At 41.1% G+C, this 27,990-nt stretch overlaps 2 protein-coding genes across 4 annotated transcripts in view; one reads left to right on the top strand and one right to left on the bottom strand.

Annotated features, from left to right (window-relative positions):
* Positions 1-128: 128 nt before the first annotated feature.
* On the bottom strand, positions 129-24,429 carry prdm8 (PR domain containing 8). 2 transcript variants are annotated; one of them, XM_041788920.1, is made up of 5 exons: positions 23,908-24,429; positions 13,075-13,180; positions 2,359-2,578; positions 1,782-2,010; positions 129-1,580 (listed from the first exon to the last, which is right to left on the bottom strand). In XM_041788920.1, exons 2-5 carry the CDS (start codon positions 13,110-13,112, stop codon positions 511-513), a joined length of 1,557 nt encoding a protein of 518 aa, XP_041644854.1. In that variant the 5' UTR covers positions 13,113-13,180; positions 23,908-24,429; the 3' UTR covers positions 129-510. The 2 variants fall into 2 exon arrangements, with proteins under 2 accessions (XP_041644854.1, XP_041644855.1); XM_041788921.1 differs by lacking the exon at positions 23,908-24,429 and adding an exon at positions 17,093-17,229.
* Positions 8,559-27,990, top strand: part of antxr1d (ANTXR cell adhesion molecule 1d) — a 44,225-nt gene continuing 24,793 nt past the window's right edge. For both annotated transcript variants that reach the window (XM_041788917.1, XM_041788918.1), the window contains exons 1-9: positions 8,559-8,952; positions 18,555-18,626; positions 18,709-18,780; positions 19,180-19,261; positions 21,649-21,679; positions 21,765-21,838; positions 24,863-24,931; positions 25,029-25,109; positions 25,238-25,298. In XM_041788917.1, the coding sequence (XP_041644851.1) occupies positions 8,816-8,952; positions 18,555-18,626; positions 18,709-18,780; positions 19,180-19,261; positions 21,649-21,679; positions 21,765-21,838; positions 24,863-24,931; positions 25,029-25,109; positions 25,238-25,298 (679 nt within the window). In that variant the 5' untranslated portion in view covers positions 8,559-8,815. The remainder of the gene's footprint in view (positions 8,953-18,554; positions 18,627-18,708; positions 18,781-19,179; positions 19,262-21,648; positions 21,680-21,764; positions 21,839-24,862; positions 24,932-25,028; positions 25,110-25,237; positions 25,299-27,990) is intronic.

Below are 27,990 nucleotides of genomic sequence, written 5' to 3'. Positions count from 1 at the left end.
AGGCACTGCTTCAGTCTCCACACACCTGATCACAAAGAAACTGACAGGCTTTGTTTTAAGAAGAAAAAACTCAACACGTGTTTCTTTTTCATATTTTAAGAGTTTAAAATCAAAGTGCAAACACACTCAATCCATGTCTCTTTTACAAATCAGAACAGTCAGAAGCAGATAAATTAGAGGATTGACATTTCTGACAATCATAAGCTGTCCTCGAGACCTCCCCGTCTTTTTTCTCCTCCTGAGCTCCTTAAGGCACAAAATAATCATCAAGCTATCATACAGGCCTACAGGACAGACAACAAACTGCAGTGAGATCAGTCACACACGCACCTCTACCGCCATCTAGCGGGCAGGGTGTTGAAGGGGACGTGTGTCCGCTTTGTCTTATCTTTACAGCTAACTACATTCACTTTTACGCACCAAAGAGTCAGCGTGGATTCAGAGTCTAAACTTGTTAAATATGAGCATCATGTTGGAAATAAATAAAGTTTTTTATGTCCTTGCTTTGTTTCAGTTATGTGACGTCATGTGTCTGGACAGGTGGTGCCGCTCTCTGAAGTATTCGTGGCAGATCGGGCAGGTGAGTTTCTCCTCCCTCCTCCTCCTCACCTGGGACTCCGCCGCGAACTCCTTCTTGTGATGAGAGCGCATGTGGAAGACAAGGTCTGACGTCATGCGGAAGGAAAGGTTGCATTTGGCGCACCAGTTCTGCACAGACACCCCGAATGAGGTGAAAGTCGGCGGCAGGATCGTGAGAGAGGACGTGGTCTGCAGCTGGACGCCGATGCTCCTGGACCAGTGTTCCGGTGCGTAATGGAACGAGTTATTTAACGCGACTGGGGAGGGCACAGTCTGTAAGTCAGAGCTCAGGATGCTGGGTGCCATCAGGTTGTTGTATCCGACAACAGTCCTGGAGGGAAAGGCGTCAGTCATCTCCTCTAGGCGGCTAGAGGGGGCTGTTGGAACGCTGCTGACGCACGCCTGCGGCTCAACAGGAGAAGTTCTTTTACTCGGTTTACAAAAGGCGCTTTTCTGCTCTCCTTGGCTGTTGGAAACAACCAGAGAAAAGGCGCTGCTGCTGCTTGAGCGCACATTAGAGCTCTCTCCTGCCTCCACTCGTGCGTCAGCCTCTCTCTCGTGCGTAAAAGTCCCTTTGGCATCCCCTGTATCATCTTTACATCCCAAATGACTCGATTTGATTTTATCAGCTTTCCCCGCAGAGGGAGGTTCATCTCCTGCTGCTTGCTCGTAGCCCTTACTCATCTGTGTGATATTATCATCATTTGAAATATTTGTTTTCTCCAAAAGAACCGCTTTCCGTCCTTTGGGGTAAAGAGTTTCCTCGTATTTCCTTCTCTTTGGGGAAATCTCCGCATCCTCATTAGATCTCTTGTGTTCCAAATCTCTGGCGATGTTGTGGAAGTCAGTCACTCGATGTTGTCTTTTAATTTCCACGTGCTTTTGCTCGTAAACCTCGCGGCTCCAGGTGCCACTCTTGACTTGGGTACACAGGAACCTGCAGTGAGCCAGGAAAGGATACTCGTGCTTGAAGACCTGGTCACATCTTCCACATCTGAAATCTGAAAGAAACAAAAAAATCCCATGAGCACAAATTAATCCAATAATGGCATAACAGTAACGAATTTAATGTGTTTGAATCTATTTGCTCACAAAATATTATTATTATGCAATCGACCAACCATTAATATGCAATATACTCAAGAGGATATAGTTTGGTTTTGGCACAGTACCCTGACCCACACTTCAGACCCCCTCCTCACCTTCACTCGTGCCTCTGGTCATGTCTGTGAAGCCCAGCAGGTGAGAGAGCTCCAGGTCGTACCACACCAGCAGCTCTTCCTCTTGTCTAATGTCACGGATGGTCCTCACGTACAGCTGACCCCCTTTCAGGAAGGCCTCCGTGTTCTGCTCCTCTCCATTACGCGCAGCTTGCACGAGCCGGAGCCAGGACAACACAAGAGCGGAATTACGCATGGCCTCAGGGTCCACCTGTTGACGAGGATCATTGTCATTTTAGAGCAAAATACATTTTAAATGTATACTTTCATTTATTTGTACACAACATTGTAATTGCGTAAAAATAGCCAAAAGGCAAAGTTATGTCAGATCTAACAGACTGGTCTTCAAACGGGTTTAATTTACATTTTGGATGTTATTTAATTTGATTAAAGTAGCAGACTGGGCGCGTGGAATATAGCCAAATGAAACAAAGAAAAAGTTGCATCAAATTTGCAAATTAAAAACAAAAATCTAGAGTCCTAAACTCCATCAAAACAGCTTATTATGGTCCCAAATCAAGTTCTAAATAAAAGTTGAACACCCAACAGCACCACTCACCCTGAACACATAGGACTTGGCTCTCTTGTCGCAGGATTTCTGCGCAATGAAGGCGATCGTGTCGTAGAAAGTGTTTTGGAGCACACAGGGACCAAAGCATGTGCCTGCAGGGATGCTGCGCGTAACGACCACACTGGTGTACAGATCCGCTGGATGCTGCAGGAATTTACTGTCACCGGTCCAAATGGACCGAGGCAGGAACGGGGGATCCATCATTAAACTGGAAGAAAATAAAACATATTATCAGTAAAATATCTTATAGAAAGCTGTGGTTGAATTTGGGGAAAAGATGTTCTTTCTAAATAAAGGCAGAATGGCGAGGCCTTGTTTAATCCGTAAAAGGACTGGATCATATTTTTAGTAATTTGATGAAACAAAATTGATCACAAATGCAAACATTGAGCCATCTGGGAATAAAACAGGTGCAGTGATCTTCAGTTACTAGATATGGATTCAGGTTACAAGTAATATTAATGCGTAAAATATGGGCAAAATCATAAATACAACTGCATGTCTTCATAATGTTTCATTCTGCAATAATTGCGCTTTCTAACTGAGTCTGGCGCAGCCGGTGCCGAGGCAAAATGATTTCTAACGTCCTTTGTCTCAGTTTTTCACTCGGTTTCTCCTTTTGTCTCCCCATCTGCCGTGAAGCCCAACTGCCTCCTCTGTGCGCAGAATAAGTTCAGTATGCGCTTCTCTTCGTGCATCAACAATATTAACGCGCAATAAATGTCTGAATGATTATTTTTACCTCTCTGGTAAAAACAAAGTGAAGGGTTCTATCGCGTAAAATGTTGACACTTGACGCGCAGCATCAACACAGAATGTTCTGGTGAGAATCTGAAATGCCAGTCAAACATGCTGACATTTCACAGAGAGTTGATTTAGGAGAAATCAGAGTGTTAGAGCTGCGTGTGGACTCACCTCCCGGACATTCGAGTCGACAGTGTTGCAGCAAGTTGCAGCAGGTGCAGATGACCTCGGTATGGATGCTCTCTGGTTTCGTGAGTTACTTATCCTTCCGATTCTCCCTCCGTACTGTCGCCCCTCTGCTCTCCCACTCCCACTTATCTCCTCCACGGAGCGCACTGAAGCGTGGCGCATTGATGTAAACACGTGCGCGCTCACGGACGCACACGCGCGTACACAATCCAGTGAAAACAGCCCCTTGATTCTCACGTGTCTGATTTACAATCGTTTCAACGAAGAAGAAAGATGTGGAGGATGTTTACGCGATGAAAAACGCAGATTTTTATGAAAATATGGTGTTATTCTGTTCTAAATACACACACGAGCGTAGATATAATGTGAAAATAACAAACGATATTGTCACTTTTAAGTTTCTTACAATCTATATTTTTCCAAGTCTTGACTGCATTTCAATTGCATAAACTGAGGCTGTGAAAGCAGATTTCCTTGAACCATAACCTCTTATTATCACAATAGCCTACCACACCTCCCACGTGCCTCTCCCAGGCTGTAGTAATTGTTCAATCATGTGTGCATGTTGTCCTTTTGCCATCATATTTTCGGTTATGGTTTGAAATTAAAACCCTTCCACTTATTTTTGTGCCAAAAGAGCTTCTGCCTGTACTTAAAACCAATCTGGTACAAAGAGATGGTCTTCAGTCACATTTCTGGAAACAATAAGCTCCATTAACACATGGTGGGTGTTTCACTGGCCTCCGTGGGCAATGGGAAATAATAAAATTGGCCACTTTTCCATGATATGATGCAGGGTGGTCTGGGTTTGCCACTGGGCAAATGCATAATTCATAAACTAAATGTTTCTGTCTAATGAGCATTTAATGGATTATTCTGCATCAAAGCTCTGGACTGGATAAATGTCCTGCTGGTTATCGTGCCAGCTTTGTGTAATGAGAGAGCCGGATCACGTCAACACTTCTAAACCCAACTGCTTGGTTAAAGTGCAATATGCAACATTTACAGTGTGGGAAAGAGGAACAGACCATTTAATGCGAAATAACTTTCTGTCAAGAGTGGATATCTATGAAAGCCCTGAGTCAGGGGTGTCCAAACTATTTCCACTGAGGGCCACATACTGAAATATATAAGAACGATGGGATGCTTTTGTATACCAGATCTTGAGGATATTAAAGTTTTTAAAACCAATCCATTATTAAGACATTCTTAGTGATTGTTAATCCTCTCATGGATAGTTAGTGGTTGACAAGGCAAATAGCCAATTATTTCAAGAACTTTGGGGAGGCCAATCAGATTTCAGGGGACCCTGGTTGGCCCTGGCTACCCCTGACAATGCGCCTGGAATGGTATCGGTGCTGCCATATTCTGTGGTAATCAATTAAGGAGTTATAAATTGAGATATTGTTATTACTTTGGTTGCGAAATGTTTTTACCATTTACAGTGTCATCTTAACCTGGCATGCCAGATGGATATCCATCTGGAAAACCACTCATAGACAGTGATCGGGAAAGGGCAGAGCCTTTGAAAAAAAAAAACTCAGAGGGTGATTGGATGAACGTTCTGTCTGCCACATCTTTATGGGCCAATCAGAGCAACAAAACACGTGACGTATCCGCTACCAAGCTGCGCCCCTACTGAAGGAGTAATCTCCATACAGAACTTCATAACGTGAACCATGGCGACTGTAGACATGTCAGTACATGACGTTTGACGTTTTTGAAAAGAAAACAACTCACTGCTTTTCTTTGTTTCTTTACCGAAGAAATGTCGTCAAGTTCTGATAAAACTGACGCTTTAGCAGCATCCACGCTAATCTCTTCCACCATATCTGCACTGGCCTCTTGTTGCTGCTTAGGTCACAACTCCGCCGTGCCCGAAAGGCGACTGCCCCTCGTTGCTGATTGGTCCTGTCACTTTCTAACCAGGCCCAAATGGTTCAGACGGGAGCTTTCCAAGATGGATTCACCAGTGAGAAACACGGAAACAGGCGTATCCATGTGCTTTGCAAGGTTAGTGGCATCTTAGTTTAGTCACAAATTTAAAAAACATCAAAAAAGTCTTCTTGTCAAAATGTTTGTTTACAGAATTAGCATGGTAGCACCGCCTTGTTCTGAAACGAAGATGTACAACACAGTCAAGCAAAAGCTTCATGTTCTAATGTGGGCCATATGTCACTATATTTTTTACATTTGCTGCGGGCCCATCAAAAATGGATTGCGGGCCATATTTAGCCCCCTGGCCATAGTTTGGGCACCCTGCCCTAAATGGACATACATCCAGACATTTTATTTAGCTTTGTTTTCTATCATTGCAAGTAAATAATCATTAGACTGGTTGAGATCTCAACTTTTTTATTTCATATTCACTTTCCACTTGAGGGATAAATATAATGATTTTTTTTTCTTTCTTAAGAACTTGATTTTCCATCATAGAAAGATAGTCCCCAACAGCTCAAGAAAAAACGAGTTATAGTGTTAGAAACTTGGTTCAGGGATGAAGACCATACCCCTACCTAATCCCATTTCTGCCATCCATATGCCTCTGCTTTCACATTATTCCTTCCCAAACCCCCTCTATTTCTAACCTCTCTGTCTTCATACAGGAACCACTAGGGCTCCTTATTGAGAGCATCAAGGAGATGGCGCCCCCGCCCAAAGTCTGCCCCTCTGGTTCCCTCACATCATACAAACATCAGTGGACAAAAGCAAGTCATTTCACCCCTCTATCCAGATCTCCTCCAACTTCCTTTGGCTGCACCATCGCCAGCTCAAGCCAGTCCATCGCTCAGACCATCAACTCAAGTCTCAAATCCTCTGCTTTCCTCGGCTCAAACACACTCACAATAACCCAATATCATCTCTATATTCATCTGCTCAGTTCCTCATAATTCATCCCTCCATTTCTTAGCCGTTGCATGATCTCAACACCAAACTATTTAAACCCATTTCGACCTAGTGTGGTCTTTGCAAGATGATCTCAAAATAACGGATAACTGCTTTCATTATCAATATCAGTCTTCTCTATCTCATTTTCACTGTATTTATTAATGCAAATGTTGCAGTCTGTTGTTATACATGGCTATAACTCTACACATTTACCCGACAACAACAAGTCACCAATAAATATATGTAATATTAAGATAAATTCATGGTCAGGACAGCCATAAATGATCAAATCCATTGCTGTTGCGCTGTCTCTATGCAGTGTTTCCTTTCTCATATATTATACTCAAGTTTGCCACCATGCTATATTTACAATCACCAAAGTATATGTGTATTGCCATCTGCAACAAAGAGTTTGTGAGAGAGAGAGGTGTCTGCTGGTACATCTGCTCCTGTAATTGCACCATCCATATTAAAACTAAGGCTTCTTATGTCAACATTTAAGTATTTTTCTGCATCTCGTTGCTGCAAATGCTGTTCTCAGTTTAGAATGATCGTTCTGATACACTGTGTCATCAACAATAAGCCTCCACACACGGATCACCTACTGTGATGATGGAATATCAGGTAAAAAAATTTCAAAATGCTGCGTAACAATATTTAAGAGCCTTTTAAAAATGTACTGCTGGTCAGTCTTGTTGGAACAGAAATACATAAAAAACAGTACAGTGGAAATGGAGTGTGGGCCCTATGTGTATTAAGAGAGGAGAGCTGCTGGTAATTGTGGATGTGGAAATAAGAGAATAAAAGAAACAAAGACCATGAACATACAAACAGTGGGGATATTTATACAGCCTAAAAATCAAACGGGTTCTTCTGTGTCCTCCACTGCCCAGTGTCTAAAGAACAGCAATCCATGGTGAGTGCCATTATCCACAAATGGGGAAAACTTGGAATAGTGGTGAACCTTCCCAGGTGTGGCCAGCCTTACAAAATGACTCCATCATTGTCAGGTCAGTGTTCACGATTCAACAATAAGAAAGAGACTAGGCAAAATGGCACCCATGGGAGATTTCCAAGGCCAAAACCACTGCTGACCAAAAAGACCACAAAGGCACATCTCACATATGACAAAAAAAACATCTTGATGATGACTTTTGGGAAAAATTCTGTTGACTAACTAGATAAAAGTTGAACTCTTTGGAAGGTATGCATCTTGCCGTAATTGTTAGAACCATGAATTCTGTGCTGTACCAGAAAATCCTGAAGGAGAATGTCTGGCAATTAGTTCACGCTCAAGCGCTCTTGGGTTATGCAGCAGGACAATGATCTCAAACACACTATCAAGTTCACCTCTGAATGGCTAAAAAAAAAACAAACAAACAAAATGAAGGTTTTGGAGTGGCCTAGTCAAAGTCAGGACATAAATCTTAAACTGTAAGCAGGCCATTCATGATCAAAAACTGTCCAATGTGGTTGAATTACAACAATTCTGCAAAGAAGAATGGGCCAACATTCCTCAATGGTGACCTGAAAGACTCATTGCCGATTGTTGCAAACGCTTGCCACCAAGGATGGCACAAGCACTTACTTGGTTTAGGAGTCATTACTTACTCACATAGGGCCAACTAGCTTTTGATGCGTTTTCCCTTAATAAATGAACTCATGATTTAAAAACTGCATTTTGTATTTACTCAAATTATCTTTGTCTAATATTAAAATGTGATGACCTGAGACATTTAAGTGTGACAAATATGCAAAAAATTAGAAATCAGGAAGGTGGCAAATATTTTTTAGAGCACTGGATGTCCTCTGCGGGCTGCCATACAAAATATCAACATCCTGACATTGTGTAAAATCTTTCTGAAATTGTGGGGTGGATAAGTCTTGAAATGCAAAACATTATTATCTGGATTTTAAGTGTCTTGGCACGCTGCTTTGTATGAGGATATCTAAAAACTGTTCAGAATGACATCCTAACATTGACTGATTAGTATTCAGGCAGTATGCAGTAGGACGAAATAATAAAAGACAGTGAGGAGACAGGAAGAAACTACCACAACAATGACTCATAAGGGAACAGCATTACTTGGTTAAAAACTAGCATTTTTGGGGAAGAGGGGATAAGGACTTTAAAAATAAACATTGGTTTGAGGCTAAACGTGAACCATACTTGAGGTTAATTTCACGTTATTTCCCTGATATTTCATCACACGAACAAAAAACAGTCACGTTTAGAGAAACTGTTGATAAATGCCCAAATTCTCCAATAGTTTTATGTTACGCGGGAAATTCCCAGCCTGACGCTGCAGATCTGCTGCCTTCTCTTTTTCTGGGTAAAATTGGAGTTTTGTGTCTCTCCTCGGGTGTCGCTCCTCTCCTCTCCTCCATCCTGCTCTGCCTCGGTTCAGTTTTTTTTTCTTCTCAGCAGAAAGAGAAGAGTTGGAGAGCCCGGCTTCAACAGAACAACACTCCTGTCTGCTGAATGCACAGGACATAAAGGGAGGAAGCACCGTGAAACAACACGTGGTTAACGCACAGTCGGTTTACAGCAGAATTTGTGGAGAAAATGTGAAGATCTTCTGTTGTCACAGTTGTTGGAGAAGTCAGCAGTAAACCGGGAAAGATGGCGAGGGCTCGCATGTTGCTCGCTTTGGCTCTGCTGGGAATTTTCTTGCTCGGTGTCTCGGTGAAAGGACAGCAACAGGAGGAGGAGGAGAGATCCTGTCAGGGCGCTTTCGACCTCTATTTTGTCCTCGACAAGTGAGTGTCCGATATTATTTATGGCTTTGTTACTTTCTCTTCGCTGCGCATTGCCATGCAACCGCCCAGTTGTTTGGAAACGCGGAGCGCATCAGTCAGCCTCAGTCTCCACGTTTGTGTTCACCGTACTAAAGAGAAGTTAAATACACGCTTAGACTTATAGAAGTGTGACACTTGCGTTTTTAAATGTTTTTCTGCTACACAAAAGTAGGCCATGTTGGATAGCGGTTTGCTGTTTAACGGAAGATGTCACCCAAACTCATTTTATCTCGCATTGTTTGTCTTTAAGTGACTGACTGTAAGTGGTTGCTTCATTTTTAAGTGTGATGAATACTTCAGACAATGGGGCTCCTGCTTTTCTTTTCTTTTCTTTTCTTTCCTCCGGTTCAAAGTGGAGGGGCAAACAGGCTGAGCTTTCCTCACGGGATGTGGGCAGGGCGAGCAGGATGGATAGAGTTTCAGGCTGATGACGCCTGCGGATACAGCTGCTGCAGCTGCCCTACAGCAGCGGTGCTATGGCCTTCACTGTCATCCCATTACACTCCATTACTCCCTCCATCTACTGTGAGCTCACTGCATCCAGAATCAACCACATAGTGACTGAAATAGGGTCGTATCTGCTGTTTTTCTTCAGGGAGTTAGCTTTCTTAACTCTAAAAGAGATGAGGAGATGTTTAAAAGCGTCAATATTTACATGGTTATATGAAACAGACTGAAATTAACATCAATGCATCTTTAGGAGCTACAAAGGCCAAAATACCATGAGCATAATGCTTGATTTTATCTTTGTACCATTGTTGGGGCTATTAGGCTTTTATTGAACAGGCCAGACACAGAGAGAAAAGAAATATGGGGAAAGAAAGGGAATGACATACACCGAATAATGTCACAACCGGGAGTCGAACCTAGATCAAAGGGAATCGACCTAGCAAAGCACATGGATTGGCCCAATTCCATTGCTATCATCAGGCAAATCCATCTTGCAAAGCCCCAGCCTGAAGTCACTGTGCCAAGAACAAACCTGACCAATCAGCGTCATTTGGGGAGAATGAGGCAGTAATTAGTTATACAGGAAACCATGGCTACTCCCTAATTAGGGATTAGCTCAGATGTAGCTATAGTATCGCAACAGTTTTATCAGAACTGGGCCACATTTCCTTATTTAAACAAGAGCAAAGAACCCCAGTGAAAGCTTTACTTGGCGGAGAAGATGTTTTTGACTGGCTGGTTTCGGCATGAGTTTTATCAACCAACAAGCTCTGCACTCTTTATGAACAGCACTGTTCATAAACTACAGCAGTAGCTGCTGCTGTCACTACAAGAGCTGCACATGCCCACTACCTTCCAAGAATTTTCTGAAAAGTCCTGCCAGATGAATGTGAAATATATCCTATGTAGTAGATATATGAAACAGTCTATCTGGTGTGTCAAGTTAAGCAATAATAAGCCTGTTTGTCTGGTGCCCTCACTAAAAACTGAGAAAATCAAGCTACCCTGAGCCTTTTGTTGAATATTTCCAGAAGAAATGATTCTCAATCAGGGATTTATTTGACTGTTAAGGCTCATTAAGTTCTCCAGGTGTGAAACAGATAATAATGGATTTTCTGTTCGTACTCTGCATTCTTTTTGTCTGTATATTTGCACATTCTTTTGAAGCTTAACACCACATATTGCAATACCACTTCAAATCATGGGGCCCAATGTTTCCCATGATCCATTTCTTATTGCCCCCCCAACAAATTCTGAAAATAAAATTATATATTCAGCCAACAATAAAACATAAAGATTATGCTTGACTGTACTGCAATTCTTAGTTGCAATAATAAGCGTTAATGGGGTGATGATTCTGTAAACAAACATTTTGACAAGGATAAAAACATTGGCAGGCTTTTTTCATGACTTAACTGAGACAAAGACAAAAATGGAAAACATATTAACAAATAAAACTATTTTGATTCACAACACCCTGATGAATGTAGACAAAAAGGATTATTAGCAGATAGCAGCACAAATGGTGCCCATTTTCTTTGGAAATCTCTGGTGTAAGACATGTTTTAAGTGTTCATCAGCTAATCACTCCTTTTTGAAAAGCCTTTCTTAATATGCTATAGATCAGTGCCATAAGGGATACTTGGGTTACAAAGTCATGAAATCCTTTTGGAGGACTCCTCTTACTTGGCTGGCTCTCTTATTACTGGCTATTTAATTTGCCTGAATTTTAGTCTCTGTCCTTCCAGAAGAGGTTGCAGAATATCTGACCTATATTTACTACTTTACTTTAGATGCTTCTTAAACTAGGCCAAATATGAAGGTGGTTGGATTGCATCTTCAGGAATGCAACCCTAATCTTATGATCTTATCAAAATATCATTTATTCTCTTCAGCTTTTCCGAGGAATTTCTGTTCTCATCTGATAGGAGTAGGCAAAAGACTCGAGGAAATGAGGCATGACAGAGCGAGGATGACAAACTAAAACTCCCAGCATCCCAAAGATCTTGCGATTTCTTCAAGCTCCTAGACCTCCAAGATTCTCATGACCCAGATTCTAATGAACTCTTAGATTAACCCCAGCTATGTATTTGGACATCTTTTTACCCCTTTTTCAGACTTTTGGGTTGCACCTCTTTTCAAAAGGAATTCATATGGATGTGAGTATCACAGATCTGCAACCTTTAAGCCTCAACAACTGTAAGCCTTTGCCATTCACCACTCTCCAGATTTCAGGGCAGGGAGTCCTTGAAATCCTCCTGTATTGCCTGTTTGCATATGCATCTTGCAGCGGGACTTTCCCTGTCAGACAAAACGGGGTCGTCTCAGCAGGCAGGACATGACATTCAAATTAATTGGGAAATATGAGGGGCTTGTGGGAAAAATCTGGGTAAAATTAGGGTGAAGCTGACACATGCAGCTCACCCTGAAGGATTTGTGAGATTGTCATCCTTTTTTGACATTTTCAGACTGCATGGTCTGAGATGGTGTTTTTGCCCCCTTTTCCTGCACTGACTATTCCAGTAATTACCCATGTGTGATCTCACCGCAACCTCAAAGCTGCTGAACTGCTTCCCATAACAGCTCAGACATTATAATTGACATTTTTGTCATATCTAGGGCTCCAGTTGCAAGGTAAAGTTCAAGCATGTGGACACAGAATGATCAGACATGTCAAAACACGCAGAGTTAGCTGGAAGAGGGAGATGGAGGAGAAAAAAAAACATTAGGCAGGATTTTTTGCACTATTTTAGCAGAGGATAACAGGTTGTAATGCCAGAAGAATAGATCATGTTCTGAAGCGAGTGTCAGATTTTGCAGCATGTAGTGATTTTGAGGCGAAGGCGTAAAACACTGTGGTAACTGTGTAACATTTTGATGAGGTAAGCGTCATGTTTGACCTCAGTTGCCCTATTTTTACTGAAACACAAGCTGGGCTGCAGAGATGCTGACATTTTGCCTTGATTTCCACACATTTCATGATCTTTTTGGATGTCCAAAACACCATCTGTTGGTCACTCTTCAGTCCTCACCCTATGAGTCAGAAGTTTAGGAAGAGCCTCAGGAGTGCGGGCATCACGCATGGCCAGGCCTGTGGTACGCCTCCGTTTGTCAGACTGTCTAGACCTGCGTGAATGAGCAAGCCTCCAGGAAGCTTCTGCTGATTTTCCCTCAAGATGGCATCAACTCTGAGATTTTTCAGATCTTAACTGCCACAAGAACAGAGCATAAGGGTTGTTCTTACCTCCTCAATGTTTGTCATGGTTCACTCCCCAGAGAGTTATGAGACATGCTGAGTAGAGAATGTGTGTGCAAGCTTCTCTGGCCTGAAACACCATCAAATTCCCGCATTCCTACACTCCACGTCTGACCCCCACCAAATACCAAGCTGCATATTTCCTCTCTATCTGGTGTCCCACAAATAGAGTAACAGGAGCTGTACTTGGTAGGTTTCATCAGTCTGAACACTTGCAGACAGAGACCCCAGTTTAGTATAACACAAATCTTGAAGGTATCTCATGCTGTTAAAAAACAATTTTTTTTGTGCTGGTCTGACTTAAACTAGACTTTTTCAGACATGTAAACAAAGTCAAAGTCTGACTAAGACATCATGTGGTTGGGAATCATACAAACCTCAAACAGACCCAAATGGACCTATGGGTTCTGCTCATGCTCCATGGTGTCCCTTTATCGTCTTCGAGTCTGAAGTCTCACAGCATAATCAACGCATGCAGGGCATCTGTGAGGAAAACAAAGCATAAAGAACAGAGCACACATGACATGTACAGAGCTGTCCATGTTTTCGCTGTTTAACAAACAAACATTTTGCTAATTACAAACTTAGTATGTGACATAAAATGTTAACTTAGAACATCCCATAATAACTGGCTGAAATGGGGCATATCGCCACATACAGGTGGACATCTTTCAATCAATGAACTGACATGGCTCCAACAATGACAACATAGTCACATCATGAGAGGCTAATATTATGTTTTAAAATGACACAAAGTACTTTATCTGTAATATTTTATCAGTATGAGTACTTGGGCTTGGTGTCAGCACCGATACTCTATAGGTTTTTTGCAGATAACATCACGCAGTAGCAGAGAACTCCCCTCATGGGGCAACCAGTGATTTTTACATAGAGAAGCACTACCAAAAAGCCACATTTTGAGCTGTTTACGACTGCCAAGTATTCAAAGTGTGAAAATATAAACATTATTAGTTCTTAAGCCACTGTTATGTATTGAAAGTAGTGTAGTGAAATATACAGGGCATCTTTTTAAAGTCACAGGGAAATAGCAGCAGGCAGGAATCTTAAAAAAGCCTCCATCTAAAGCCGGGACAAGCCACTCATGAATGGTCCATTTCCATAAAGTGGTCCATTTGGTTCAGTTCAGTTTTGCTGTGGTTTAGCACTTTTAACTCTGCTTTTACTCGTGTTTCCTCAGCTGATGTTCGTCTCACCATCCTCCAGCCTTCTAGATGGGAATTCTGCCTCTTTTAAGAGATGCAGATCATTTGGCTCTGCTCAGCAGATATGGTCAGCCCCCAAACAGCGCTTCATTTAGAACCAGTTTGGTATTTTAAAATGTGGATTACATAACAGCAAAGGATGGAGGACAGGAAACTGGCACTCAAACAAGAGCTAGCTACCATGGCAAACATTAAAGAGCTGTTTTGTAGCACAGTCTGGTTTATGAACGGCACATCATTTCTTGGTTATTCACCCCCACAAGGTTTATTCAGTTGATAGTCCATCACATGTTTGTGACAAATAAGGATTTTTATATGTTAAAGGGGCTCAGCTAGCCTCTTAGCTCAGTACAAGACTCTTCAAGAGTCTTGTTTCTCTTCATCTGGCTAGATGACGCTAGGAGGTCTGCAGGACTGGATCATTTGTGATACTGATCGTCTCTATGTCAAGTAAATAATTTAAATTGGCTAAAAACACAGTTTTGTAAAGTGTAGGAATACTATGTTATGTGAAAATTTTCTGATAATTGCAGCATAGAGGTCCATTAGAGCTGTAAAGAAAAAAATCTGCTCCATTCCCATTCATTCCTTATGGTTGTCCCCCACTACCTGACTCCCACACATTCTGGGTCATGTGATTGCAAACAACCTCTACTGGTATCTGTTCATCCCTACTTCTTTTGGTGTTAAGACTCCTAGTATTCTAACATTTATTCTCACAGTTGATCATGAAATCAGATCAGAATTTGTTCAACAGGAAAGATTGTTTTAAATTTAGCAGCTATATATAACAGAGATTTAATTTTGGTTATTTTGCCTTTATTTGAACAGAACAGTGGACAAAGAAAGAAATGAGGGCGAGAGACTGGGGAATGGCATGTAGGAAAAGAGCCAAAGGCTTGGCCTGAACCTTGGCTGTCCACCTTGAGAACCACAGCTGCCACACAAAGTGTGCAGTCCTACCACTCAGCTATCTATCCCCCTTTTCATCTTTACATGTATTTTAAAAGTCCAGTTTTAGTCAAAATAACACAATAATTCAGTTTTTTAAACTGCATATTGCAGAGTAAAATACAACACATTAGTGGAGGGGGCAATTGGACCTGACTGAGGTTCTTGAAGACGTTTTGCCTCTAAAAAGCTTCTCCAGTTCTGAATAAAAATACGAGTAAATCCTTATTCTCTACCTTAGCTGCTTCAAACTTGAGCCAAATCATGCTTGTGTGTTCAATGGACACTGCAAAACCTGGGATCCCTTCTTTCTTTTTTCACTGTCATGTCTTCTAACAATATACACAGCATCGGCAGCAATATAAAAGAAAATTCACTCTGCTCTCAAGCATTAAAAAATGAATATTAAACTTAAATGCACAAGGCTGCATACAATAGTGCAGTGGTGAGCAGTGTGACAGCTTCTGAAAGAAATATGATAATAAATGATGTAATCATGTAAATGATGAGCAGCTGATAAGTCAGATAACAAGTTACATAGTTTTGTATCTGGTCTGAAACTGAGCTTTAGTTGTGAATGTGTTGTTTACTCTTAATCTGATGATTCAGAGATGATTAGTTTAGACAGTAGCTGCACCCAGAGGGGACTCTTCCAGGATCAGAGCTTTTATCATCTCTTCATCCTAGAGAAAAAGAAGAGGAAGCTACTGATTCAATGAGAGGTACAAAAGAGTCATCATGAATAACCAGCCCAGACTTTCACTCATTTTATGACCCTGCCACACTCACAGACAGCCCGGCCCTCTGCTGTAGGAGCTGTTTGATGTTGCATCCTTAACCAGGCCCTCACACTCACATTTACCCCCTGCTAAGTGTTACTACTTTGTCCTGCTGTTGTTCATGTCCCAGCCTTTTCTCTCTGCGGACCCCCAACCTGTTGTTAGACTGGCTCTGCTCACTGCGACCATCTGTTCCCCCTCACCAATCCAACACACAAGCACGCTGACACAAACGCTTACACTAACACGCACACACACGAGCGCGGACACACAGGCCAGCTGCCTGCTACATGGTCCCTGCTAGAGGCAGACTGCTACATCTGTCCCTGTCTAACCTCAACCCCTCTGGCCCAGCAGCAATTAGCCCCCATTAGCACCCCCCTGAGACTGGGCTTCATTAAAGAGACTGTCATAGCTGCAGCAGGATGTAGCGGGCTAACCGGCAGCTCTCACCGCTGACAGGTTACTGTCCAAACTAATGGAATGTGACTGATCCAGCACAGGAATGTCCTCAAACAGGGAAGAGATAAATCCTTACTGTTTATCCTGAACAGAGACTTTATGTGGGTGTAGTCTCATTAACGTCACTCACTGGCTTCTAGAGCACACTTTTTAAGTCCAAAGATGACGAATGGCATTTTGGAAATGCATACTAAAACTAACTTTCAGTGAACCAAGACAGATGTGGAGCCGTGGTGAGCCTTAAGCCTTCTGACAAACAGTTACGATGGGCCTGCCAATCTGTCAGATCAGATATGGCCCTAATTATGAATGAATTTTGGCCTTCATATAATCAAACAGATGAGTGATAAAAATCTCATGAGTTATGGAGACGAAAATATTTTGTGAACCAGGCTGTAAACATGTTTATTTCTTTTTTAATTATTATTGGGCTTTTAACCTTTAGATAGGACAGGTGTAAAGAAACAGGAATAAGGAGAGTGCGGGGAAGACATGCGCACCAAGACAATCCTGCGACCACTGCCTTAAGGGCTACCCTCTGCTAATGGGTGCCTGCTCTCTACTGAGCTACACCGGCGCCCAACGTGTTTATTTCTGCTGTCAAACTGAGCATTTTATGTGACGCAGATAGTCTTTCTTCAGGGATGGGCAATTCTGGTTACCAAGAGGATTGCATTCATTTTATAGTCAAAGCCAAAGACCCAAATTGATACAAATTGTCATTATTATGCTAATTCTAACCATCCTGTTTAGTAATAATGCAATGAAAGGAAAATGTGTTGCTGTCTTTATCATTTATTATACCAACATTTATGTTTTTTAACTCAAGTTAAAATAGAAATGGTTCACTTAATGAGAAACAAAGAATCAAATCAATTTCAAACTGATTCTTCATGTAAGAGAACATGGTAGTAATTTTTCTAACATATTTTACTTGCATGTTTTCTCCATGTTTATAATTCACTGGTACTGAAACTGACCTGAGGGGTCCCACTGAGTGAGGTGGAGTCTTGCATGTGGCCCTCGGACCACCATTTACCCAGGTTGGCCCAGGTTACTGACTGGCCTGTGGCTCCTTTTCTGGAAGTCATTCCCTACTCTCTCATTTGTGTTTACGACTCCATCCACTGTCTTCATCCAAAAAGGCATATAAAGCTTGAAAGTAAATCCTGAAAGAAAAATCGAATGATATATTACGGCCTGTGTCTACAGCTGCTGTTCTTTACACTGGCAGTGCAAACAACCTCAGTTTTAGAGAGTGCTTCTCGTTGCTGCTAGGTTATTAAAGCTAATTTACACTTCTCTTTAAAGTATCCATAAGGCTGTTTTGAAATCGCTCTGTATGTTTAAGATTTCCCTGTTATCCAGGAAAATATCAACAAGAAAATGATGTAAAGGAATCCTGTCCTGGTATTTGTGGCAGCTGTAGAACTATTCATTTTACCCTTGAAAAGACGAGTCATACAAGTTTCTCCTTCACCTTTGTTGTTGGCAGAGCTGATATCAAAACTCCTGCCTCTTTTTGATTTTGATTGGTGGAGAAGTGGCATTGACAAGTGAAGTGCTGTTCCATTGAATTAAAATGGTTTATCTCTGAAAATCAGCAGCAGGAAAAGCTTAGTTTTTAACTACCCAAAATTACAGAAAAAATCCTGTATATTTTTTAAATTGTACAAAAACTTTGGAACATTTCTCTACAGAAACATTGCCAATGTTTTTATGTGCAGTTTAGGGAGCAGATAAAAACTTTCTTGCAATTCTTTCTGGATGAATTCCTCTCCTAAGCATCTGTCTAGTGGTGTAGGAACTTTTGATGCTATCACCATTTTAAAAATGGATTTGTTTTTATTTTTAGAATATGTGCTGTTAGAAACATTAGCATATTGAACACTTAGTTGCCAGTCTTGGGATTATCTGCAGCTTTGGATGTGTATTTTATAATCTAAATATTTCATCATGTAGTTCAGATTTATCATCCATGGAAACTTAGCAAAATGAAGCAAATGGCATGTTATTCTCACATTTAGCAATGAAATAAAACTCTTAAAATTGATTTCACATTTGTAATAATTGATGAGAAATCCAGGAACTTCAAAGTCGGAGCTTGAACAGACAGAAAATTTCCCAGCTATTACTCTGAAGTTTGTTGAGCAATTTTGGTGTGGACTAAGGAGTTGGACTGGCCAGTGTTCAGTCCCCAGAGAAACTTAATTGGATAATGACTGCCATAGTTTCTCACATTTGGCTTTGATTTTATCCTATCCCAGGAAAAGCAGCTCCATTTTGAATGAATAATTCCTAAAACAGCTGTGTATATTAACTAGAAATCCTGCATTTAATAATAAGAATGCTATTGGCTGCAGCAGAGAATAATTAGTAACCTGTGGAGAAATCACATTCTATCCCTAATAATGTTTTGTTTTTGTTTTTGTTGTTTTTTAGGTCTGGAAGTGTGAAGCATCACTGGGTAGAGATTTACTCCTTTGTAAAGCAGCTGGCAGAGAAATTTATCAGGTAAAAAACCGGATTAGTCATTGAAGAATTTTGAATTTTCTTTGTTTTTGCCAGCATTAATGTGAAACAACTGTTTTTGCAGCCCCATGCTGCGAATGTCTTTCATCGTCTTCTCCACGCGAGGAAACATCATCATGAAGCTGACTGAGAACAGGTGAGACCTGCTCCTAAAAATCACCTCAGCCATAACTGTTTTTGTTTGAAACCTCATCACTCATGGTCTTTAACCTCACTACAAGTGCTTCATATTTCCTCTTTGGCTGTTTATCTTTTGTTCCAAACTTCTGGAAACTAGGATTTTTTGACCAGATTTTCTTGCATCTTAGAAATTGAATTTAACACAAATTAAATCCAGCTTTAAGCAGCCAAATAATACAAAACAGTCCATTCAGTCTCCTGGGGAAGACTTTGGCTGAGGATGGGCTTGAATACCTCTTGAGCCACACAATGACTTGCCAACTCAAACCACTGTGGAATATTTCTCAATACCTTTGCATGAGAGTTGCTTTTTCCCAGTATGTTTTATCAGGATTTTTCTCTGTTTATTCTGCAGGGAGGCCATAGACAGAGGCTTAAGGGCTCTAGAGAAGGTTGTCCCTGGAGGAGACACATTTATGAACTTAGGCCTGGAGATGGTAAGAGGCTGAGGACCACACACAAATGGAAAGCCAGACTAAATCACATTAGCTCTGGCTTCACTGTAAGGTTTAAATTGAAATATTCACAGAGGATAAAATGGGCCTGTCAGCTACCCTGACACCAATGGGAACGGCTTTTTGATTTATTTTTTATTGAAAATGCTTAGTGAGGCATTGTGAAATTAAGCCACACTGCCATGTGGTTTGTTCTCATTCTTATTAAATCCCCAAAATGTTTTGGTGGTAAAAAAGAAACATTTCCAGATGGCCTCCAAATTTTAAGATATATACCAAAGAGTAGTAAGATGTTTGCAATCCTGGTAAAATTAGGGCTGTAATCTGCCTTGGAACTGTGTGATTTCATTATGTTTTTAACAAGACAGAATCTTTGGTGTTGAAAACCAGAGCCAGTGCAGGGATGCAAAAGATTGCAGTACCATATGTGTCCACTTGAAGTTGGCTCCAAAAGCTCAAGAAGTCCCATTAACACCCATACTGAAATGTCCAATTTGACAGCAGGAATAAATACATTAACAGCCTGGTTCAAAAAACAGTCTCAGTCTAAAAACTGAAGTCATCATCATCCACACTGGGTGATAATCTTTCTTAGAACTTGACACTGTTAGTGTTATTAACATTAAGGCAAAGAATTAAGAAAAATATGCCTGAGTCATATGGACAGGCGTATCATAGTGGTTTACCAGGATGCTAAAGGTCTGCCTCAGCACCAGCATCAGGGTGGAAAGTAACTAAATACATTTACTCAAATTACTCTGACTAGTTTTTGGGCTAATTTACTTGTTTTGGGTACATTTTGAAATCAATTCTTCTACTTCTACTCAAGAAAGTTTTAACCAGAGTAACTGTACTTTTACTTGAGTACAATACTCTTGTACTTCCACCTCTGTTGACTACACAGAAGCACATAGTAAGAGAAAGATTCCACACCACGTGCCAAAACAGCTGTTGTGACACAGCAGAAACAGTTACGCTGATATCTTAGGGTTCAACATTTCAGAGTTTATCTTGATTTCAGTCATTTTAAGTGGTCTTCAGTGATGGGGTTGATGTTGATCTGCTAGTGTTAGTTCCTCTGTAAAAAGTCAAGTGAAATAAGCTCTGCCCACTGCCATTACAGTTATTGGGGATGTGGGAGCGGAATTTCCCATCGTGCTCTTGGGCAGAGTGTTTAGATGTGTTTGTGTTTTCTCTGTGTTTGGATGTTGCCTGATGTACAGTGATGCCTGCTGGGATTCCTTTGCTCATGTTTTTGATGGACTGCTGTTGTTTTTGACACATTTGCACCATGTGTGAGGTTATCCACTGAATTAGAGTTTACACCTGCGACTTTAGATGCTCTTAAAAGATGCATTATGCATACTCTTTATCATTACTCACTGCCTGACTATGAGGTTAACTCTGCCACAGGAGACCCACTTTGCCACAGATTTTCAAGAGTTACTGTGTTCTGTCATGTTGTAAAAAGTCTAGTTTTACTATGAGTAGTTTGGACAAATAAATATATTTAAATGTGTTAAATTTAACTTTATATTTTGTCAATTATCACTGCCAATTTTGCTATGTATTTTACTTTATTATTTAGGTGTGACTTTACCTGGACAGCCTGGTTTGAGCTCCATTCTGTTTTTGCTATTGCCAATAAGGGAAGGTAATTTTTTATTGTACAACTCTTCAGTAGCTACACAGTCCTCAGTAGTTGAAGTGAACTTTGAATAAAATACATTTTACTTGTACTTGAGTAAACTTATAGACCAGTATTTTTATTTTACTCAAGTGTATCTTAAACAGACCAACGGTAATTTTACTTGAGTACAGTAGTTGTGTACTTTTTCCACCTTACCCGCAATTTCCACATAGGACAACTGCGCCACGCACCGAAGCACTGCGGGTTTGGTCCGACCGAAGGCAAGCGACCTCGCCAATTGGAAGCGAGTCTAGAGCGCTGTGCCTGGCGCGCAGCTTGGAGCTTTCTGATCGACGGGTATCAATGCAGTTTGGCAGCGGCCGGTGCTGAAAATAGACCTGCAGCGTATCTCGAATGAAGTGGAGTGAAGTGTCGGTCCAGGCACACGCCGCTGCCGGTCTGGAGCACCAGCTGTGGAAATGCTCTGATAGACTAGAGAGGGAGTGATGTGCTCTGCAGTACGATTCGCCGGCGGTTTGGGGCACGTTCGCTGTATGTGGAAATTGGAGGTTAGACAGAATTAACAATATGGTGACCACCATAGTTGGGCCTCACAAGTCCTCTTTGAAAACCAATGTTTAATTCAGTGCAGTAATGTCAAAACCTGCAAATGTTTTCTTCCAACTAAACAGATTTGGTTCAGAGTAGTGAGTGACTAACACTATGTTTCTTGTTGCAGGCTAACGCACAGATTTATCAAGAGAAACATGGTAAGCTACTCTGTTCATTAGTGCACTACATTAGTTAACATGATGTCCGCTGTTACAGAGAAAATTAAAGTGTTGTTTTCTGCAGGGACAGCCAGTGTTATCATTGCTCTGACTGATGGAGAACTGAATGAGTGGCAGTTTGACACCGCTCAGCGAGAGGTAAGAGGCATTTTAATTCATATTTTAGTCCCTAGCACACATCGCAACAAGCATTCACCCTACAATTTATCCATCCATCGGTAGTATTTGGTAGTTTTTTTCTTTCTTTCTTTTTTTTTTTTTTTTTTTTAAAGATTCCTTTTTGGGCCTTTATTAGAGAGAGGAGGACAGTGGATAGACTTGGAAACAGGGAAGAGTGGGAAGAGACATGCGGTAACGGGTCACAGGCCAGATATGAATCCGGGTCACCCGCATACAGTACATGGTGCGCGCCATAAACCACTTGACCATCTGCGCACCCCAGTAGTTTCTTTTTTTAAGGGGTCATATTTGTTGTATTGGTTAGCTTTAGGAGGGAATAAGCTGTACTGTTTCTGCATAGTGAAAAACCCAACATAAGTTTTACAAAGAAAACATTGGAATAACAGTTTAACTGCTTAATCAGCGAGTGATTGTTATGAATTGGTGGCTTCAGTCTTTCCTCAGGCTTTAGGGCTGTTGCTAACAGGAAGAAAAAATTTCCTGTCCTTCAGTTTGCCTCTTTGTTTAGTTTTTCATTACAACATCCCCATACTTCACCGTCTTTATAACAGTAAACAGGAAGAGAAAAAAGCACTCCTCCTTTGACTCTAAGGATGGCAAATCTCCTAATTACAACTCTTCACTTTTGTAGTCTCTGGTTGGCAGACTTGATACATGAAATAACTATTTATCCATTTTACACATAAACATATTCAACCACATCAATTACAGGGTTTAAACAGTCCATTGAGAGAAGATGAACACATGCCTAGATCCTGAACCAATGCACTACTGACATCACAATGAATCATTTGCTCTTGAAGCATACAGCCAGTCATCTTTGTTTACAAGGACAAATAGTCAGATCGTCTTTCGACCACACAGTCAATGCATTTAAGACCATTTTTGTGTTTAAACGTTGGTTTTTAGTGTAAACAACAAAACTAATTAATTCCTAACTTTTGCGACAAATAGAGGACATCGTTTTCTTGTGCTAATGTAATCAGACTAAAAATGGTGTGTCCCCTTCTCCTTTTTTTCTGCCATGAAGGAACCAGACACATAAGACAAACAAAATGATTTCAGGCCAGAATTCAAGATAAGTCAGCGTCAAATTTCTCTCTGACCACAATGTAGCAAACATTTAATATCAAGTTCACGACTCATTCCTAGGTAATACACATCATCTCTTTTTCCTACAGTTGGTCTGACACATTTCCGCAGCCAAGAAGACCAGTTAATGGTGAAAATCCCCATACTACAAGGTCAAATGTTGAGACAGTACAAGTTATATTCAAAGAAATAGAAAAGCGCCAGAAATATAGACTTTAATGTTTTGCTTTCAGTTGCCTGACAGCCTTGTGATGTGTCATTACTGAACGAGCTGGTTCAAAGAGCTACCTCTTTTATGTGAATAAGATCTGAATCCTGTTTGAGAACCCTATTTCTTTCTTCTTTTTAAATGTGTGTTTGTTATTTGACTGATTATTAGGTATGATCTCTTCACCACAACACTGTACCACAGGCACACCATGCATTAAGAACTCCTGCTGTGTAACGTTAATGTTTTATATCAGCAATGTCATTCTGCCCAGCTAGAGAGCAGGTTTCAGTTGGCCAGCAAGCTGTTTTGTGACATTATGACATGATATTTTCAATAGTTAAAAAAATTTAGCATCATTGAAGTAATAAACTAGCACAAATATCAATCTTATGTCATGGCATTGCCAAAAGTGTCATGTCAATTGCAGCCTAAATAATAATCAAATAAAGAGCCGTTTTGGGAGCCAAAAGAGCCGGCTCTTCTTGCTTAGCTGAGCCTAATGGTCCAGATCACCAAAAAGAGCCAAATTCCCATCTGGTGAACGGGAAACGTCATTCCGGAAGTTTAAAATTCCAGTCCGTATTTTACCTTAGCTCATTCAGAGTGGGTTTATCTTTAATTTCGGTTCAATTAGTGTTACTCAGTGCAACAGTGGAGGAAAGAGTTAACGCGTGTGTGTGTGTGTGTGTGTGTGGTGGTGGTTCGAGATTATAAGCGGAGTTACCTGTGGGTAATGAAGTCCTGTACAATCCGGTCCGTGTTTTCCGTTGGTCCAATTAGCAGCTTTGAGTCTTAGAAGCCCCAAAAGACACGAAATATCTCACAGAGCTGACTTATCTGGAGAAACTGTGGCATTTGAGGTATTAATAACTAGAGTTACAGCGGGAGAAGGATGGAGTCAAATGCTGAATTAGCCATTTGACCAAAAGAACTGACGGTTGTCTTGCTGCCTTCGCCATCTTGGATTTCAGTGTCATCGCCATATTTGGACATGTGAATAAAAAAAAAAACTAGCGGGAGGGACGGAGGTGTGTCAGCAGAGGTGTGTCTGTGAAGGTAATAGGTGTGTGGAGAGGACAGACAAAAAAACATATAATCTCGAAATGCATCTGTTAATAATTTGCAACGACACCTCTGTGAATAATGGCTAACTTTGCGGGTTGGAGCGCAAGCTAGCGTAAAGTACGTCAGGTCAAAATTTCCTTCTTTCTATGTCGTCATTGTTTACAGTCCTACAAGCGGCTTGACACGGTAAGATCTGAGTTAATATACAAGTGTTGGCCTGCACCTTTATGAAAATATCCATAAGTTATGACGTTTATTTGAAGCTTAATCGTCTTGAGATAACCGATAAGACCAAGATATGACTGCCTTGCAAATGCTGATGGATTCCACCTCTATGTTATTCAGACGTATTTTTTCCTTCATCATGAAAACTGTGGCATGTCATGAAAATGTGAATAAAGCTGGTATTGTAAGCATAATGTCGAGCCAATATCCTTGTCACGTCCAATACTCTGTTATTCATGCTCTCTTGAATTTCCTACTTATTTAACTGGCCAACTTTACATAATACTGAATTCGTGAGTTACCTATTGTTGTCTGTCTGCTGTCCTCTTATGATCGGTCCATCAAAGCTGTTTTAAGTTAACTTTATTTATTTATTTGTTTTCTTATAGGCACAGAGGGCCCGGACTATGGGAGCCATTGTATACTGTGTAGGGGTAAAAGAATTCAACCAGACTCAGGTAGGATCTTTAGGAGGATATTAAAGAAGTTTTAAAGAGCATGTCAATGTATAAATATGTGATTTGAATTTGTCCGTCTTTCTCTGTATTTTTCTAGCTTGCAACTATTGCAGATACCATGGAACATGTGTTTCCTGTATGGGGAGGCTTCCAAGCCCTCAGGGGAATCATTGACTCGGTATGACACCAGTATACCATATTCATGTCTGCCCACAGATTCATCTATACACAGAGACAAAAAAACCTTTTTGTGGGTGCTTTTTCTTTGGAGAGTTTCATTTATGGGATTTTTCTCTGATCTTTCAGATTATCAAGAAGTCCTGCATTGAGATTCTGGCTGCAGAGCCGTCCAGCGTGTGTGCAGGAGGTAAGAGGTGTGATGAACAAGCGTTTCCCCTCCTTGTTAAAGCGCTGGGCAGTGAGGGTGCACGATTGTGTCAGATGACAGTCATCCAAAGCCTCTGGAGTGGAACATGAGGTTGAGTAATCGCATGGACGCTTATGACTGCGGAGTGACAGAGAGCGTATTGTCATTCACGGCCGGGGGAAATTAGCATAGCCGCTTCAGCACAGCGTGTGTGCAGAGAAAAGGAGGGGGGACGGGTGTTGGTCAGAGGAATTAGCCGTGAATCTTTAAGCATGGCTGCATCTCTGGCCTAGTTTGCCACATCGGATATGTTAAACAGCCATTTGGGCTGTTTCTCTTCTTCTGTGTCCAGCTCCTCTGCTCAGCGGTCAGCAGTTTCAGGAAGTAAGAAACAGGATGAAAGAGTCGATGAGAGAGAGAGAGCTTTTATGTGTAGCCAGCAGGATGGATGAGCTTTGACATGACCTTATTAGGACTCACTTAAGAGAGTGCATTTGCAGCCATGCTACCAGGACAACCAATGGAGATTAGCATCCATTATGGGTTATGAAGGATGGGAGAGGAAATGGAGGAAGAAAAGGAGAGGCGAGCGATAAAAATGTTGCCTTAAAGGCACAAAATGAGGAAGGAATACTGAAGAATCCCAGTTGCTCTCATGTAATAATTAAAGTGAGTCTGTCACTCGACATGTGCCTAGATATCTTCCAACAGCCTCATTTATAATTCGATTGATGAGCAGTCTAATGGTCAGTGAACTAAGAAACCAAGGACCCACTTAAACCAAGACTTGATCTGGCCTAATTAATGAAGGGCAAAGATTACAGCATGTGGAACTCATGCGTATAGTCCACTACATTTCAGACAGGATATGTATGATTAACATCTTAGACATCTGATTCCTTATGTTATCCTTAAGCATAGCTTTATTTGGTCTTTTGTTATTAATAACCTTGGAACCCAAAGTATAATCCTGCAGTACAATATGATATATTATCGGTAAGCAATAGAAACAAATGAGCAAAGCTTGGTGTAACCAACTACCCACTTCCATCCATCCTGATGCATTTACATATTTCAGATTATGACATATTACATAGGTAAAGTGACAGCCTTGTTCTCCGTCTTTCTCACAGCCCACATTTAGACAGACTGTACACGTTTTTCCAACACACACGTAAGGATGTTCTTATTCAGCACACTCACACATCTCTCAGCACGCATACACACATGTCCCTCACACTGATGTGAAGTGACCAGACCGAGCTGCCTGCAAACAGGCCATCAGACTGGACAGTGAACGTTGGGCTACACTATCTGACATGACAGCACTGATTCCCCTCATACACATACACACTGAGAGGACAGTGAGAGTTGGGCCTTAGATCTAACATGACAGCAGAGATTGCTGCTTTCATTAACGCCTGACCCTTTCCTCCCTGATGTCCCGTCCTCCGTTGCCCCTCCCTGCCCTTCACTGTCCCGTCGCACTAACGTGATTGAAGAGCTGCAGTTCGGACAAGCTGTACCCCATTTTCCCCACACACACATTTAACACAAAGACAGACATTGGTACAAATGTAATTCTTGTCAAGCGTTCAGGTGTAGATGTAAATGGACATGTGGCCACAGAAGCAGGCAGGAAGCGCACAGGCGAGGGCAGCAGCATATGTGTTGTTCATGTCAGTGGGGCACCACCAGTCTCTGCCCACCATGTGTCTGACAGCGCTGACCTTTCAGCCCATCAAGCCTCAGTGTGTGTGATGTGTGTAAAAGATTGAGATGTTTCCAGTTCAGACCAGTCATTAAATTATCAAGAAAAACAACCGGAAACCAACAACATGGCTGTGCTTAAAATATTTTATTTTGACCATCTTTAAGCTGTGCCAGGGTCTGTTTTTCCTTATATTTTAAATCCTTCAGTTGTAGATATCTGCAGCATGAATTTCTTATATAACACACTGCTTAATTTGAAGAATAAATCAAAGCCAGTAAGCAAACTTTTTACCTTTTCTAAAGTTGTCAGCATTAATGCATTTATCACAATTAATTAAGGTCAGTTATTAGTTCATTTGTTTTTTTTTTTTCGATCCATTACTGCTCCTTAAAATTTTACTTCACCTTAAAAAACTCACAGCTTAGTGGACAAGTCACAAGTCAACTGCACCTTGTGATATCAAACATTTACTCCTTTACCTTTTTCAGTGATTAAGTTCATGTCATGATCTTCAATCTACCCAAAGTTCCTTACTTCCTAGGGAGTCATGTTGTTATTAGTATGATATCAGTATCAGCATAGCTTAAAAAGGGAATTATCAGTATCTGTAGGTATGTAAATATCTGCTGATATTCGGAACAATATTTTTTTTTAAATCTGTCTAAACCAGCTGTTGGCGATATGAACAAACAAGTTGGTGGAGTTTTAACCCCTAAGTTCCACCAGATGTCACAGCAACAGAGTTGAGAAGTTTCAGTTTTAGTCAGTGACATTGCTTCCACCTACTCCACTGCATTGTGTCTCTGCTCCATCACAGCTCTGACAGCCCAGAGTCCTCCACAGCATATATGCAGGACTTCTGTTTTTGCACATCACTTTTGCACAGAAAAGACTGGATGTTTTACTGAAATCAAATTGAAATATCTGGTTAAATATCAGAATAAAATACTCTGTGTTGACACCAGATGAATGCCAGAT

Source organism: Cheilinus undulatus, linkage group 6 (genome assembly GCF_018320785.1).
Source record: "Cheilinus undulatus linkage group 6, ASM1832078v1, whole genome shotgun sequence".
Classification (NCBI taxonomy): domain Eukaryota; kingdom Metazoa; phylum Chordata; class Actinopteri; order Labriformes; family Labridae; genus Cheilinus; species Cheilinus undulatus.
The sequence above is the reverse complement of the archived record's forward strand: the minus strand, read 5'-3'. Positions and strand labels throughout refer to the sequence as shown.